At 37.5% G+C, this 18,687-nt stretch overlaps 1 protein-coding gene across 1 annotated transcript in view; it reads left to right on the top strand.

Moving 5' to 3' along the window:
* LOC119651219 (NADP-dependent malic enzyme) overlaps positions 1–18,687 on the top strand; it is a 48,313-nt gene that overhangs the window by 24,779 nt on the left and 4,847 nt on the right. The window contains exons 2-8 of the mRNA XM_038054674.1: positions 6,854–7,046; positions 13,208–13,366; positions 13,512–13,693; positions 13,817–14,372; positions 14,429–14,581; positions 14,638–14,790; positions 14,847–15,141. Of these exons, the coding sequence (XP_037910602.1) occupies positions 6,854–7,046; positions 13,208–13,366; positions 13,512–13,693; positions 13,817–14,372; positions 14,429–14,581; positions 14,638–14,790; positions 14,847–15,141 (1,691 nt within the window). The remainder of the gene's footprint in view (positions 1–6,853; positions 7,047–13,207; positions 13,367–13,511; positions 13,694–13,816; positions 14,373–14,428; positions 14,582–14,637; positions 14,791–14,846; positions 15,142–18,687) is intronic.

The raw sequence follows: 18,687 nt of genomic DNA, 5'->3' as shown, positions 1-18,687 counted from the left end.
AAGGATGTTTTTTTCTTTTAATTTCCGCAATTTGCTTGCTCCAATCAACCGACCAGCATATCAAATTCGCCAGTAATACGCAATTATTATTTCCTATGTGTGGCTTGGTGGAATGTTATTTTTATTAATCGCGTCTTCTCAATGTGATCCGAATTTTAATTGTCTCCAGCTATTGTGTTGATTTTTGCAAATTTTTCCTACAACGTATTGTGTTCCACTACTGCAGTAGTGGCGATGCTTAAAGTTACAATAATTAATACAACTTTTCAAGGTCATATGGCATATTGACACTGTTATTGATGTTTCACTATAGTTTTCGATGAAACAATTATTGGTTTAACCTACACGAAATACATATATGGTTGCAAGGAATTCTCCAGGTTGAGCAGTATTTGCTGTGGTTACCATATTTATTCCACATCATCAAATTCCCAACTTTTCAATGGTGAACCCTTTGTAAGCACCAAGAAAATACTTTTTCCTGAGATTCGTTTGACTGATTTGAATTAATTTTTACTCGGTATAATTTTTTCGAATAATTTCCTCGCAATCTTCCTATGACTCTGTTACTTTTAAAATGATCGATTAGTTCCATAGAACAGTTTAGTATTTTTCAACGGAAATTTGCATTGGAAATTACAATTGCTTCATGTATGGTGAAAATACTTATAATAAGCTACGAAATGGTATGATGAACGTGACGAGTGTAGAGGGTCATCGTTTTTTATATCACGTGAGAAGTATTGGAAATACAGACATTTGATAATTAAACTTGTTAATTAATTATGTAAGTCGTGTACAGATTACAATGTTGTCGATTCGAATGGGTAAACATAGTATTTATGTCGTTGATATGTATGTTCATACGTGTATCTTGGAGTTTGGCAAAACATGGCGGAATATTTTGTATTTTTAGCTGTTTACGAATGAAAAATCATGCATAGAGAGTTTCTCACATGAACACAAAACCTTTATACCCGAAGTGCTCAGCTTCCGGTATCCCCATTTGTTAGACCTTTACAGTAGTGTTACCCCTTAAATATGAATAGTTGCTCACGATATTACAAAGCAACCAACAAAGAGGAGTTGTGAAAAGGAGCTCTACACTTAGAAACCTGATCTTTCAGTCGCTGTAGTTTTATCCAGTGTATACAAGATTAGTGTGTCATGCGATTAAGTGCTTTCTGTAGATCGAGACAGACAATGTTGACAGGATGATTAGGCTTTCCATAAGAAACACATTTGGCTTGGCTAACTATAATTTCGATGATGTTGCGCGGGATTCGCTGCTGATTTAATCAGATTGTGTTCTTTCCTCGTCAATAACGCGATTGAAGGATTTTATGAGAGCTCAGCTAAAATGTCGTCAGGTTCTCTTATTTTGTCAGTTTCATTGGCTTGATTCCGTCTTTAACTTCTGTAGTGCTGATAAGTGAAATTATTCCAAATTCCAGTAGTGCTTGCGAAATTGGTAGAAAAACAAAGTCTTTCGTTGTTATCACCCGAAGTTTCTCCGCGCCTATTGTGGTTCTATGGCCAATAAGAAGGTTATCATCCTTGTTACTAACGTAGTAAAAGCTTTCGATGTCCTGAGTGCGCTGGCGAATCGAATGACGAAATCTTTCTTATAGGTATCCAGTTGATCGTAAAGCTCTTTGTAGTGAATTGCACTATGGCGGATGCGCTAGCCTTTTTTGGTGAACTTATCTTAGACCATGTTACCAGGAAATACTTTATCTATATCTCTTTCTCTGATCTCATCAGCATGTGATATAAATAATATGGTAGAGTTAGTATTATGGTCTACATTCCTTCAAAACTTTATGCCACTAGGATAAAAGGATTTTCTTGTTTTTCTTGAAATTATAATAATTATTATTAATTTTACTAGAGCAGATATCGAAATAGGAGGTATATTGGTTTCAAAGGTGTATTGCCATGATTTTACTAAAATATTAGATTGGATAGGGTCCGAGTACGAAACCTTTACACTTTATAGTCCTCACATATTGTTAATTTATAATGAAATCTGAGCCAGTTTTAGTTTTGATCATTTTGGCAAAAAAATGTGAATTCCTTTTGAATGTATAGGTAGATCCCTGTAACTCAAAACGAAATAGTGACACTTGCTGCATATAAAAAACTTCATTGACCACATATTCCCACAAAATTTCGCTCATGTATGTATTATTGTGTTATTGATTCAGTGATTTCAAATATAAATTGAGTTGGGTTTGTTTTCGAATAATATAAGAGCATGGTTGACCTTTACTGGATTATGTTCATTAATGCAAAGTATCTCACCTACAAAAAGTAAAGAAAAATAAAAAACTAGCCTACAAATTTTTATCTCTTCTAGCTCCCTTTTGCGTCAAAAGGAAAATGCTTCAAGTGAACTCGTGAATCACCAGCTCAGAGGGTCTCAGTGGGATATTTTAAGTCCAACTGATTAATGGTGAATCCTATTGGTAATTTATTCCAAGTACTTTCTGAGAATTATAGATGATTCATTCAGACTATATTCCTTTTTTCCGTTTTTTCTGTCTTTGGGGTTGGTTAATGCCTTCACTTGGATGCTTTCTTTGTTGTTGTTTTATATGTAGGGAAGTTATAGCTTTACATGACTCAACTGATACCCGTAAATTCAATCTGATAGTACGGAATGCACTCTAAAAGTGGACTTTTTCGAAATATCCTTCCGGAGTCATTATTTGCGGTTACTCCACTATAGCAGTGTCGTGACTCAGCTGTGAATGAGTACCTGAGTCAAATCAGCCTAATAATCTCGGGCGAGCGCAATGCTGACCACATTACCTCTTACAGTGTACTGTAGTGTACCGTAACTCCTATGTGCGAATCGGCAGAAAGCTCTTTTCACTGATTATCAGACAATACTAAATTCAGCGCGAAAAAGTCCTTCCATTTTCTTAATGTTCTTGTAAAATGATATTTGTGGCCGGAGCAGTATTCCTTGGCGGCTATATTGGCGCATATCATCAAAGATGCCAAACCTTACGAAGAAAATGTCATATTATCCCTCGCAACATCAGTCTTGTCGGCTTTGGATACGCAAATCGAACCCTCTTATTGTTTTGGAGTCTGGCTCACCATAAATGCAAAAGAGAGATGTAAGATATTCTTGTTAGAATATGTTATACCGGAAATTAGCACTCTAGTGCCATCCCAAATCAAAGTAATGCTATTATTCTAGGAAATAACCTAATCTCAAATTCATTGCTGAACTCCTGGTCCATTATCATTACTAACTGCACAGTGGACCGAAATTGGATTTTCAATGGAAAATTACTTGACTTATCAACAAACATGGAACGCGACCATCACATCAAAATGAAGTGATAAACAGTAGCATACATATACACTTTAGATAAAGTCTGTGTGTCACTGTTGTCACGCAGTTTGTAATGATAAAAGATCAAAAAATAATCAAGTGCTTTTTATTTTTTTGTGTGTATTAAATACTTTTTTAAGAACTCAACATGTAAGAATTCACTTATTCAATCTTTTCTTTTTTGAGATAATAGCTCATTTCTCAGAAGAATTTTCACTCACTCCTTCAGTTATTGGATTCTCAGAAATAAATACTTCCAAAATCACGTAGTATTTTATTCCGAACGAAGGCAGAATGAATCAAAGAAAAATTATTGTGCAATTGCGGATGTTGGGGAAGACTACATAATATAATAATAATAATAGTTGGCGCAACAATCCAATAGGATCAGGGCCCTGAAGTGAGTTAGAGCACTTCATTCAAGACCGTAACGATACACTACAAGATTATAGTACCCTGTAGGAGGCAATGTAGTTAGCATTACGCTCGCCCGATATTATTACCCTGATTTGATTCAGGTGTTCATTGACAGCTGAGTCTTCTGGTGTACGACGGCAGATTTGAACCGCGTCCTTCCGTATGACAACCCTGTGCTCTAAATACTATTAGACTACATAGCTGTAGGACAAATAGTTGGTATACATCACTCAAATTAAAAGGAGAGTTCACCCCAAGCCTTTTTCCGGCAATCATCAATGCTGTCTTGTAGAAAAGGGCGAAATATGAATGTTAGATAATAAGGGAGAATACACGATTTCGAATGACTACTGAAATCAAAGAAACATCCAAGAAAAATATTTCGTCTGCATTGTGCACTTTGTTGGAGCATAGACTCTGCTGCAAGGCTGATCGGCAACGTACGAACAATCAAATGCACCACATTGCGATCAGCAGCAATTGTCTTCTGGATATCCGTAACAAGAGAGGCGTTGACACTGGCCTCGAAACTTGCTTTCGTTTGGGCTTTGCGTTTGCTACTTCTCGCAGAGTTGGAGAGCTTCGAGTCCCCAGGTTCAACACCGATGGCTCACATGATCCAGCACTTGGTCGATATTGGAGAAATTATCTTTTTGATCGGCTGGTACATGCCTTAAATAGTCTGCCTCTTAGTATTGATGAGTCACGGGCCGCCACAAAGAGTGTTTTTTTTTTCTCAGGCACAACTCAAGTTGTCGGCTACTTCCTGAAGAGGCGACCAAAGACCCAGCTGACTGCGCAATTTTGAAAGCGGATTGATGAACATAGGAAATTGAAGCGGTGGCGAACGTAGCCCGCTCGAGCTCTAATAGCGTGAGAAATCTCGAGAACTTCGTCATAGTGTACGCCGTGACAAACGGAAATTTACTATTATACTGATCAGAATAGCAGAAGCTGCCTCAATAAGTGATTTCAGAACAGTATGCTGCATTACGAACGAACTTGCAGATGGCCACCAATCTAAAGGACGTCATTGGTCGTCTCCTCATTCAACATGATGAGCAGCTAAAGAGGTGCAGGGAATACTTCACCACAATACTTAATTGTATAATATCCTCTTGTGTATGAAATGGTCAGCCACTGTAACATTCGGATATGGGCTGCTCTTGAAAATAGTAAAATCATCTCTGCCATCAATGGGAATCCAGTATTCCAGAATTTCTGCTAACTGAGGTGCCTTAGAAACGCATCGCGCAGAATAGTGGTGATGGAATTTTGGAGGGAGCTGAAACAAATTTCAAAAAACGGCAATGGTTTTGGTTGGCAGCAATGAAACATTGTGTGTGTTATACTGCAAACAAAAAACCAAAGAGACTGGAAACCAATAACGTAAAATATCATATGTTCCACTGGTCACCTGAGAGAAACTGCATTGCTTTATCACGCGGCTCAAACAATTTACTTTCGACTGTGCGGCAGTCCATTTCGGAACCGGGTCTTCTTAATGCATCGCTTCCAATTCTCGCGATCAACTGACCACGGGCTCCCCTCAGTATTTTCAGAAGTCCTGTACTATCTGTGTCAATTGCGTCCATTCAGCCGTTTTCATGGCTTATAGATCTTCTTGTGCCCATTTGTCCAATGTGACAGTACCACTCTGATTTTCAGATTTTGAGCAAAATTGACGCTCGAGGCTCGTCGAATACATCATTTTGATCATCGTTGTATGATAGCTGCGACGTACATCTAAAAACAGTACAGAAGAAAAATACTTGGTGCTATAGTGCTGCCACTGTTGATACTTGGTCTTGTGCCTGAATTCAGTCCAGACTAATAGGCTACACAAAGCTTTGAAGGGTTGTGTAAGAAATTAGCCAGCACTGAAAGTTTCAATTCATTGGTTCTTTTAACATATCTATCAATTCTATTGTTGTATGCTTCCTTTTGTCCGGCTTATGGTTAAACTAAGATTCATTGATGAAGAACTGGTCCTTGAAATATCAATAGAAATAAAAAAGTATTTTTCGGTGTTATCGGAAAAATTAGTATTTTTTCTAACTATAGCTATCAATATTTGAATTACATTTACATTGAAAACTTTTTTCAATTTCGAGATCCTTTTCAGTTTCCAATTTCCATAGTTATTTTAGTTAGAATTACAGCTTCAAATACTTCCTCTGAAATACACAAAATATATATTTTATATAAATCATCGCAAAATATTGAAATATGATTCCTTAAAAAATATTACTGTTTATCTAGACTCAGTTGTTAGTCGCTGAATGCCAAATGATTGGTGACCAAACCCTGAACGAATACAATACTTTATTACGCATTTTTATAAATGTAGCATGTTCATGCCATATCTTGCAGCTGATATGTCTGCATACGGATATTTTTATTGGGGTTTTTTCGAATTGGAGGAAATGAGTTTATTGTCGCTTATCATTATTTACAGAATCCAACAATCTCATATGTCTAAAAAAGTGACTCGTTCCACATTCTAATAATATTTTAAAAGCATATTTGAAATTAAATTAACTTTTACTCCACTTGTTTGTACTGTGGTATACTGGGCTGGTGGCTTTTATAATTTCAATCGATTGATAACATTTATGATACAAAAGTAATTATCCGTCGCATGTGTCCATTATAAATTTCATCGGCACTTATCAGATTGATAAAAGCATGGTTGGAAGCTTTTATTAATCGAAGCTACATACAACTTTAGATAACAAAATTCATCTGCAAAAAATATTTGAACGAAAAAGTTCTGTCTATCATGCAAACATTCATTTGATATACATATGATTAGATAATGCACTTCAAGTATCCGTTTAAGCTAAACAACATTCAAGTATCCGGGGCTTCGCAGCCCCTAATGTCGAATCAAAGTCAAACCTCCTCCAATATCAGCAACATCAATGGCTACCAGATGGTTCGCTTTTCCCGAGTATTCATTCGAATATCAAGCAAACAGTGTGACATCAATTTAGTATTATACATGTTATCTAATAATGAACTTGACATGAATGATCCATTTAATACTGACCTTATTAAACGCAATTTCTCTACTTCTTATTGCAGATTAAATAGCAGTTTACAGAAAGTATGCGCTGCTTCATTAGGGCGCACAATATCACCACAGACTCAATCAGTTCCTACAACACCAAATAATCAGTCACCCAACCTTCGGCAATATCATGAAGTTACCGGCGACATTGTTTGCCCATCGATGATACAAGGTATCGATCATTTGCGAGATCCTCGATTGAATAAGGTAAGTTTTTGTGAACAGATTCTTGGAAATTTGTTTTCACAATTTGAGTCACCATACTATGCTTCGAATGAATTCGAGGTATATTTCCGCGATTGCATCATTTTCCGGAGAAGCGATTTCAAAGAGTAGTTTGAACTGGTTGCATGTCACGTAGATAATAGAGAACGTGACGCCACTCGTATCGACCGTTCATATTAAATTAAAAATAGATCGATTGCATTTAGACTTAGAGTATTTCAATTTAAGTTTTCTGTGAACAGAAGCTGCTAGCAGGCTTGCAAATTCTTATGGTTTCTAAATATTATAATTGCTATAACTTTTCCTCATAATAATAATCATTGGCGCAGCAATCGATGTTGGATCAGGGCCTTGAAGTGTGTTAGAGCACTTCATAAGAGGAGCTAAAATTCAATTGGTCCTTTTGCATCAATCATATTATGGACCACTACTTGCTTGCACTTACACTTGAGGTAGTATCTTCATTATTACTTTTGTTTATACATTTTTTTTCTACCATTCAATAGAGCCGTCTATTTTCGAGCCAAAAATTCAAACCTATTTTCAGAATTAATTGCAAATTGAGACATTGAGAATTCTTGTTTTTATTGATACATGTTCCGTCTTGAAAAATGTATTTTTGAAAAATGATAATAATCACTCCGTGACCTTGGAATGTTCTTAATGCTGTCACTATCTAAGTGTCACAGTAGACTTTGTGGTAAAACTTTGGTCATCTGACTTGCCTCGAATAAATAAATAATAAATATATTTCGTGAGAGAAAGCAGAAATGATTTATATTTGAATAAGGACCTGAAAGGGCGAATGGTGTAATGCCCCCTTTCTCAATGTGCCACCACATCTTACACGTAGACTGACGAAGTTCTTCGCTTGGTTTTTTGTTAGACCAGAGTACTCCATTGAAATGACGCAGGTTGAGTTCGAAATCGATGAAGGGCTGGTGAAACGGAGATCTATACTCCGCTCACTGAGGACAACTAAAAAACCACGTGACTCGTGCCGTTCTATAAAACTTCACGTGTTTCTCAGCCGATTCGTGGGTCCGCACCGGAACTTGAAAATCAAACAACGCTGGGATGTAGCGCGTATCTATCGGGGAATAAAACAAACAAGTCGGGATACCGGATGCTGGGCGCTTCGGGTATAAAGGTTTTGTGTTCATCTTATGTGAGAAATTCTCTGCGCACGGTTTTCCGTTTGTACATAGCTAAAAATACAAAATATTCCGTCATAGCCCCAAGATACACATATGTACATACATATCAACGACATAAATACTGTGTTCATCCTAAATAAACAAACGTTGTCTATTACTGTATGATGACACATGCATATATATGTGCGTATCTAAATTGACCTAATGCATTTTACTCTATGCACAAAAGCATACATATGTATGTCATGTATGTAAATTTAAAACCGCTGGTAACCAGGTCACATGTCATACATATGTCTATTTTACTACCCGCAAGCTTTATTAACACATACATATACATACGCATGTCTACCTCGAGTAATTGACATTGATATGCAAATAACTAATAAAAAACCAACAAGTCGGGAAAGCGGAAGCTGGACGCTTCAGGTATGAAACGTTTTGTGTATTTCTTTTATAAATACATTTCAGTGTGTCCCTTTAGTACGTAACACGTAATATACGCATATGTTATGTGAGTATATCCACTTTCGGGTGATATTGACATTCAAAATCTTGAATTTCCAAAGAAGTGACAACCTTGACTTATTATCACTTTGTTAGTTATAGTGCGATTTCCATCGAACTTGATAGGATCAAGCTCTATATTATAGCCCACATTGCTGCTAATTCCTTCGTGGTGCTAGGATGAACTTAAGGGGGGCTCTGCAGCCAATTACTGAAAATTATAGTAATATACAATTATTAACTTTATTTGAAGGGATATCGGTATGGAAGGTATTTCGGAGCCTAGTCACCATATAGTGGCAGCCTCTTGATTTTTTCATATTTTTCAATTGAGCAGTTTCTGAGAATGGCCCCGTGAAATAAATGCCCATTTCCAATCCCCCGAACTCCCCGCTTTTCCGAGAAATGCCCAGACTAAGACAAGCTTCGGAAAGTACTAATCGAGACTTTTCATTTGATACCCCACATGACTATATTTTGTGAAAAAAATGTACACTCCCTTTTGGATGTAACTCACTGTACGCGTGAGCGTTCACAGTTCCCGCCTTGTCAAGCAAGTTTGGTGTCAATCGCTGCTACAGTCTCCGAGAAAAATGCGTGTGACAGACAGGCAGACAGACAGTAAACCGATTTTAATAAAATTTTTTGTTTTCCAGAAAACCTTAAAAAAGAAACTAGCGTGGACCCCGCAGTTCATATAAGTTCACTTTATATGATGATGACGTCACACACGTCTTAGGGTCCCAAAAATTTATTTGAAATGCCGAACTTTGATCGTCTATAACTACTTTAATAATAGTCGGATTGCCTTCAAACTTTTCAGAATTATGCCCAATATTATCGCCTATGCCGATGCACTTATTAACTTTATTTGTGCAGATATTGGAATGGGGTGTATTTTGAGGTGTAGATTTCGTTTAAATACATCGCTGTAATTTTTTTGTTTTTCGGTTGGATTGGTTCTGAGAAAGAAACTTGTTTCACTTTTTGTGGCTTACATTTTGTGTTTCGCCTAATATCAGAAATATGATCAGTTTCGGAAAGTAATAATCAAGCCCTTTCATTTGATACTATATATATAACCATGTATGCGGAGCCCCCTTCAGACTAAACACAAAATGGCGAAACTCGCTGCAAATAAAGGGATACACTGGCTACATGTTCTCACCAAATTTCGTGACAATCTGTTTAGCCGTTTCCGAGTAAATCGGGTGTGACAGACAGACAGGCAGACAGACGGACAGACACATTGAACCATTGAACCGGTTTTGTTTTATACAAAACCTTAAAAAACGGCTCGACCGCGAGCGTGGAATACTTAAACTCCGGAACTGAGCGCCGTAATCAAAGAGTAAGTTACACTGCGGATCACATCTTCAATCGATGTTTCTCCTGCCTCAGATGTCCATGAGGCGCGGTCTTTAGGGTTCCCACTCTGCCTTGACATCGTCAGGCCATAATATGCCAATCTGTTATTGTGAATTTCGCGAGTTAGAGAGAAGGACAGGAAGGGGGAAATCATAAGTTTAGATCAGAACACAGACAAAATAAAGAAAAACAAGATGAAATATAAGTTTTTATACAAAGTAAAAAAAACGAAATAAAATAAAAGAAATAAGAAAATATGTAATTAAACACGGGTTTCTACCGAAAGAAAATATAAATTGAATAAATTGAAAATACAAAAATAACGAACTCATAAACTTATACTAAACGTTAGTACTCCCTTCTCCCAGACCGCTAGGATTGTTTTATATACATAATATTTTTTGATTTACATTTGATGTCACGTTTTCCAATTAACAATAAGAAATAATAGATTGACTGATTGCCTTATCTTCGAAGTAGAAAATTTGGCATCATCCCTCTGCGAAAACCTCCATCCGGCCGTTCAGTAATGTAAGTCTCAGTGCCTATGCGCATTGCTCCTATTACTGAAAAGCGACTAATTCTACCTTGTTATTGTTGACATCACTGCTGATATGTACACCCACCACCGGTGTCGTCTTCCACGATCTCACACTTTCACTGGGCAGGGGTTGATTGGCCGTAGCTCCACATTTTGTTTCAAACATGCCCCCAATGTTCGCTTTCCTAAAATCAATGGGAAATTCGATATGAGTGCAAGAATTGTTGAAAACGTCTCTCGTAGACGCCTGGAGTAATTCCTAAAATAAAGAACAATCATCAACGAATGGAGTAACTGGGATGTGACATGTCTTTTTTTTACTAAGATGTCTCCATTACACAGTAGTATGTTCATAAATGGTTAAAGTCATAACTTTCAGTCAAAATAGAGTTTATTCTCTACATACAAATTTGCATATATCACACGTCTTCAATCTCAACTCTCTAGGACCTGCTTAATCATTTTTCATTGAGCCAGTATCTACCTAATAGCTGTCCAGCTGTGGCAAGCATTCGCATTTGCATACACAAAATTTCGCCGTAGCCAGAAGCAAGCGTTAGAAACGCATTTCCTAATATGCAACATGATTAAATGAGAAATGAGTTTTCTCGTCCGTTTGTCACCAGACAGGCCGAACGAACTGATATCGATACTGCGAAGCTACTGACACTACATGTTTGACAATTTAACAGGACTTATAGAATAGCGTGATAACTTTGGTAGTATTTGCTAATCTTGCAACCATTCCAATTCGTTCCCTGGGCTGCAAGAACCGTGAGCTTGTATTTGTTGGTCTATTGGCGCAGGTTTTTGAAATTTGTTCAGTGGTCTAACATTTTAGGATCCAAGAGTGCAGTCATTCATTCGTTTGCAGGGTCGTTTTCGCGGTTTCATTCATGACTGAATTTTAAATGTTTTACAAGTACTGCTCAAAATTCCTCTCCCCCCCCCCTTTCGTGCTGAAGGCACACAAACAACACCGACGAGTTACATATATTACAGTTCGTTGAAGTTCTTCTTCTCCCTCTCATCTCATATCGTTTCACACGGCCAGGATTCTGTTCATTATCTCATGTGTAATTTTAATTACAGGGGTACGAACTCTACTTTCCAAAGCCTTTCTTGCTTCTAGCTGGCCATGATAGAGACCCATATCTTCCAATCCAACGGTTTGTGAATTTCTCCTTTAAAAATTGATTGACAACTCTTTTATTATGAACAGGGCATCCGTCCATTTGCTACCTCATTTCCTGCCGTAATTGTTCCGAAAAAATAAGCAGTGGATGAAAGAATTCATCTCGTAATGTATCTAGAAATGAGGAAGCACTTAAGAACGATTGTCAACCACCCTTAACCACATATTCATATAAACATTTCATGAGGGTTTTCATGTCCCCAGTAAAAGACATTGCGTGAATTGTTGTTTCAACTGTCCATAAGAATTTGAGCGAAATGATGACCTCACTCATACATACCCAGAAGCCGAGTATAGAAATTGATGCTCTTTTGTCTATCCTGTGGTACCTTTGTGAGGCGATAGGAGTGTCGACTAGTATCATGAAGAATCCTCAATACCATTTGATGGTAAAATGTTTAACTGACGTCCTGCTTTCCTCCTGCTCAAGTGCGGGTCCTGATAAAACGGCATAAACGAGACTTCTATAAATATTACAATTTTTGATTTCGTTCAGAGCAGAGGCAACTCTTCAGACGTTACCTTACCTCTGCCCTGCGAGTAGCGTAATTGAAGTGGCTCCAGAGTGTCGTTTGCTCATTTATCTATCCATCAAATGGATGGCGGATCTAAGTGATTCTTTGTTGGCAGATATGTTAGTTTCTGTGGCGAAATTAAAGCGAGATTTGGTTTTTCTGTCGCTCTGGCTAAGTAACTCTGACCTTTGCTCAGGATACTGACATTGCTGTCCAGTCTTCTTTTCCGACATCAAAGATATTTATAAAGCCTCGCCAAAAAACAAGTCGCACCTGCCTTTATGAATGAGCGTTTTCTTAGCTTAAGGCTTTTTATGCAGTACGTAAGATCTAAAGATAAAACTACCAAATTCCATTTTATCAGCTGTGGCTTCGTAGCATCACGTTATTTGTATAATTTAAATCTGGCCGAATGAATATTGAGTTTTAAACGCCGTGATAGAGCCCGCACGTTTCGTATTCTTAGTTAACAATTACTTCTGAACTAATATTTTCCTGCCTCTAGCACTATAACTATGCATCTGTCACCAGCAAATATTTTCTTTTATTATGTCCTGTATGTATCTCCCTTCTCTTTATTGTTTATGGTGATTTTAATAACCCCAGGGTCAATTGGTATAATGATCTCGGGTGTCTGCGTCTTTCAGTTCAACCTCCTCGGAAAGTTGAATCACGCCCTCAATCTTTCCATCTGCAACCTGCCTGAGCGTTACTTTTCCGACTTGCTTATACCGTTCTCTAGTTCTAGTTCTCTCGTAATTTTTTTTTGTATACATTCATTGGTATATAGCGATGTGCAGATTTAGTTGGCTTTCTAATGATTGGCAATTCGAAATATTTTATATTTCCATTTATTACAGGGATTGGCTTTCACTCTAGAAGAGCGACAAGTACTAGGCATCCATGGCCTTCAACCAGCACGCTTCAAGTCGCAAGAAGAACAACTTGAGTTATGCAAAATTTCAATTAATCGATACCAAGAAGATCTGAATAAGTATCTTTACTTAGTTGATTTACAGGTACGCATATGTAGAAAATAATCGACTATATTTATGAATGAAAGCTAGAAATTTGTCTCTATTTTTGTTACTTTGATTTCTTGGGTAATTTAATTAAATTCATTAAAATTAAATTTATTTTTCTTTCAATTTACCGTACTCTCAGGATCGAAATGAACGACTCTTCTTCAGACTTGTGGCAGAGAATGTAGAACAGATGATGCCAATTGTGTACACACCCACCGTTGGATTAGCATGCCAAAAATTCGGTTTAATTTATCGACGGCCGCGTGGCCTTTTCGTTACAGTAAACGATCGTGGACATGTATTCGACGTACTCAGGAATTGGTAAATTATAATTCATAATTAATAACTGGCAATTGATCAATCTTAGTGAAAAGCATGCTTCCTCGTTTTTTGTAACTTTTTTTTTTGGTTTTTACTATTTTTCACAAACTTTTTTCTTCACAGGCCCGAACCTGACGTACGAGCTATTGTCGTTACAGACGGTGAACGCATCTTAGGTTTAGGTGATTTAGGTGCCTGTGGTATGGGTATTCCTGTCGGAAAATTGGCTTTATACACAGCCCTGGCTGGAATCAAGCCTCACCAATGTTTACCAATTTTAATTGACGTCGGAACCAACAATCAAGATCTTCTGGAAGATCCTTTGTACATTGGTCTCAGACAGAAGCGAGTTGTTGGAGAGGAATACGATTCATTTATCGACGAGTTCATGGAAGCAGTCGTAAAGCGATACGGTCAAAATACCCTGATTCAATTCGAGGATTTCGGCAACCATAACGCCTTCCGGTTTTTGGATAAATACCGTAATCATTACTGTACTTTCAATGACGATATTCAGGGCACAGCAGCAGTTGCAGTAGCTGGTTTATATGTCTCACGACGTGTTACTGGCAAGAATTTCCACGACAATAAGATTTTATTCGTTGGAGCTGGAGAAGCAGCCATTGGTATTGCGGACTTATGCGTACGAGCTATGCAAGCAGAAGGTGTATCCCTGGAGGTATATATTTCAACTGGTGTTTTATTAAAAGTTAGCTTTCAAGCTTTGCAAAATAGGAAGCTCGTTCGAAAATTTGGATGATGGATATTGATGGTCTTCTTACAACCGGCCGCAAAGAAGGATCCTTGGAAGGACATAAAGTTTACTATGCTAAGGAGTATCCAGCAATGCGAAATCTTCAAGAGGTCATAGAAAGTTTGAAGCCTTCGGTAAGAATAGTGTCTTGACACAGTTTTATCTTCAATTCATAATGTATTTGGAACAGGTGCTGATTGGTGCTTCAGCCGCTGGCGGCATTTTTACACCCGAGGTACTGCAAACGATGGCATCATTTAATGACCGCCCCGTAATCTTCGCTCTATCAAATCCAACGAGTAAAGCTGAATGCACGGCTGAACAAGCCTACAAATATACTGAAGTATGCTTGGACAAATCCAAAAATGTATGTTACAATACAATGTTAACTATTTTCAGGGTCGATGCATTTTCTCATCAGGATCGCCCTTCCCGCCAGTGGAAGTGAATGGAAAAATTTACAAACCAGGTCAAGGCAATAATGCTTACATTTTCCCAGGCGTCGCGTTAGGTGTGATCGCAACAATGACACATCATATTCCTGAAGATATGTTCTTGATCGCAGCCAGAGAATTGGCTGACAGCGTTGATGAATCTGATTTAGAACAAGGCTCACTGTACCCACCGTTGGAAAAAGTTCGTGAAGTTTCTCTTCAAATTGCAATTGGAATTACACGATTTGCATACAATAAAGGTAAGTTTTGGCTATAAATATTTACAATGAGATTATCGAATCGCATAAAGCACAATATTAAACAACCGCCCATTATGCAATTAAAGTCGACACTAAAATCTGCATGTAAAAGTACTAATTGAGACCTTTCATTTGATACCTCACACGGGTACACTCGGTGAAAAAGATTTTATATCCCCACTTTGCACCCATTTGTTTTCACACAAAACCTTAAAAAACGACCTTTTATTCCTAAAAAATGCCGTATGAGAATACTACGTACCAAATATGAAGTAAATACCTATAATCACCAATTTGTGTTCACATTATCCTTGCTTTCATACAACGTTTGTTCGTGTGAAACTTGCCTTGAAAAGTCGTCGGCAAATGTGCCTATTAATGGACATTCATTGTACAAATGCATGATACTTAGAGTTAATCATGCAATAATTGTACGCGAATACATTTTCACTTTCATTTAATTGAAACTGCCCCAGTAATTCTCGTGATTGCGAGTTCTCGTAACGCATTGTGCGGTATTTTTGTGTTGAAAATTTATTCGATAAACTGATGAGATAATAGTCGTGTCAGTTATATGTGTGGCTTGATCATTATAAGTGGATGTGTGACTGGTTTATGTCTATCTTAATTATTTTCATTGATGTGGTACTGAAGTGAATTTCCAGATATAGAGAAAAAGCTAATGTAAAAATTCCCATTTTATATAAAATCCCATCTTTAATTTTATTGTTCTCATAAACAGCACACATGCCTCGCTTTTGTGAATAAGCGGACTTTACAATAAATTAAGTAATATCTCAGTTCTTTGGAATTATAGAAAAGACGAAAATCGGAAGCTCGACGCTTCAGTTACGAAAGGTTTTGTGTATTTCTTCAGTATGAAGTAAGAACCTGTTCCACTCACACGTAGCCTGTAATGTACCTATCTATGCATTTAGCGTGTCGGACTACTACTTTAATGTGATATTGGCATTTAGGGTCTTTTTGTTCACTCCTCACTCACTCAAAGAACATATCGAAAACTTGATCGGCAGAGAGCAGGATGGTTTCCGCTCGGGACCATCCTATATAACTGTAGCTATTATTAGAGCGACCTATGATGGCACAAAATGTCACGTGTTGCATCGAAGTAAAATCTAGGATGATTTTGAGGTCCAAAGGTAAGTCCACCAGGGTTGCATCCTGTCACCTAGATTATTTCTTCTGGTTAGCGGTAACGTTCTTTATGTTGCCTTGTCCGGAGGATGGTTGAGCAATTCTATGGACCATGACATCTTTCCTCAAGGGGTTCGCCCCCAAAGGCAATTGGCGTAAAACATCTATTCCTCTACATTACCTCAAAGAAGGAGTCAAAACAAGTAACAGCCGCCCCTTCAATCCTTAAAAATCGGTGTGGGAAAATAGATTCACAAATCGTAAAGTCAGTACATGTATATTTCGACTTACGACACTTTGACTATATCGTTTCAATTTACAACATTTGAAGAATGAAGGATTATTCTTACACCTCCATTTAAAATGTTTCTAATTCTCGAGAAAATTACAATTGCAGTTAGATTCAAATTGGATTGAAAGGGATGTACGTATACATATATGTTCAAATGTACATATTCCTTCTAATTTCTTGAGCGACTTGTTGATGACCGGACAGTGCTTCACTGGGAATGCCTCCACTCGCAAGCATTTCTTTCTAGGGAAAAAGCTTGCATTCCTTTTAGGTGAGAAGTCTGCAGCAATCAGAATTGAATTTTGCATATTTGTCAAAAAATATTATAAGAATTTGAAATTATTTCATAGGGCTTCTAGTCGATAATGCTCACGACTTAAAAATGAAACTAAGAAACTATGTCACTGGATACTACTTTCTGTTGGGATTCAAGGAACAAGGCGTTATTGCAAACTTAAAAGCATATTATTTGTGGCGGTTACGGTAATTGGAAAGGTGAACATACAGCTACTTTCTAATGTGGGTAGTTTGTTATCCGTTGTTATGATATTATTAGATGCGCAACTAAGTTGCCGCTGTTTGTACATATATTGCGCTAGCAGTAAGTTCTGGCCGATTTTGGCATATCTAGAACATCATGAACTAAGGTTAGATATATGGTAAACAATCTGTTTTGACAGATTAGTGATTTTGTTTTGCCGTCATATGCTTTTCGTTGTGTGCAAATCTCTGATTTTGTGCTAAATAATCGTCATTTGCCGGAAGTCTTGATTTTCTTATTTCATTCGAAGAAAACGCAGGCTTCGGAGAGTTTACAGATATGCTGTTGTTAGTGAAATAACGTGCCGTTGTTCCTTCACTTGAAATACGGGGATTTCGGTGTTGACGGCTGTCGATGTGAAGGAAGGCCTAAAAATTAGAGATATGGCTCGAGGAAGATTCATGCCAAATGCAACATGAACTTGTTTCAACACAGAGTTACCCGCCAAGCCATTTCCAAGCAATTATGACTTGAAGCTAAGGGATGTTGAGCGTAATTTTTTCACCTGTGTCTAACTGCGCCCGCAGCAAAACAGGAAAGGTTTTCTTGATAACATCGTAATGGATGATAGAAAATGGATACATTACAGCAACCCGAAGAAAAAGAATTTCATGGAAACTGCCCGATTATACTTCTACATCGTCGGCTTGACCGAATGTTCACACTACGACGGTTACGCCGGTATTTGATAGGACAAGGTCGGTGTTATCTATTCTGAGCTATCCGAAAGAAATTATCACAAGTAAAAGGTATCGACTTCAATTGATGCGATTGAACTTAGTAATATTCTAAAAACCGCCACAATACGAGCAGAGACACACAATGCTTGGCCTCATGTTGTCGAAACCATTAAATCCTACCTGATAATACTCAAATGGTAAGTCATACTCTCCTCTGTATACCATACAAAGCTGTCTACTCTCAAACTTTGTACAACAAAATCCATCAAGGGACTTCTAACCAGTTTAAACGTTACCAAATGTTATGTTGGCAGTTTTTTTTTTTTAGGTTAACTCGTCAGAAAACGTATTGTAATTTCTCTTCATAAGTCTGGAATAGAAATAACGTAGCCCGTATTTTTGATTTCTTCACTCTTAATATTAAACGTGTTTTTGTGTACCGTATTATTAAGTCATTTGTTGACACTGGAAAGTAGAAGAAACTTTCAATTAATCGATTGATTGTTTAGGCATGATTTTCCAAGAAAATTCGTGAATTGGTACCAAAGATTGTGCGAGTTCATTTTCCCACCTCGATGATTGCCTGACCGGGGGTGTCTTTGATAACTTCTTCTTTTTCTTCAGCCTTTGTCCCGTTCACAAGCGGGGTCGGCTCGTCGTGATCGGCTTCGCCATTTGGCTCTATCGAATGCCTGATCTGGGTGCAATCTTGAGGCTTTTGATAACGGCGTCACTTTTTTGAATTTTTGTGAAAGGAATGACAAATAATCCAAAAAAAAACTATCAGTATCATACGATGTTTCGGAGCAAACCATGGACATTTCAACAAAAATCTACGACTGTTCAAAGAGAAAAACAACTGTAATTTAAAAAACATG

Source organism: Hermetia illucens, chromosome 3 (genome assembly GCF_905115235.1).
Source record: "Hermetia illucens chromosome 3, iHerIll2.2.curated.20191125, whole genome shotgun sequence".
Taxonomy (NCBI): domain Eukaryota; kingdom Metazoa; phylum Arthropoda; class Insecta; order Diptera; family Stratiomyidae; genus Hermetia; species Hermetia illucens.
Note: the sequence above shows the minus strand (reverse complement) of the source record. Positions and strands in the feature narration are given on the sequence as shown.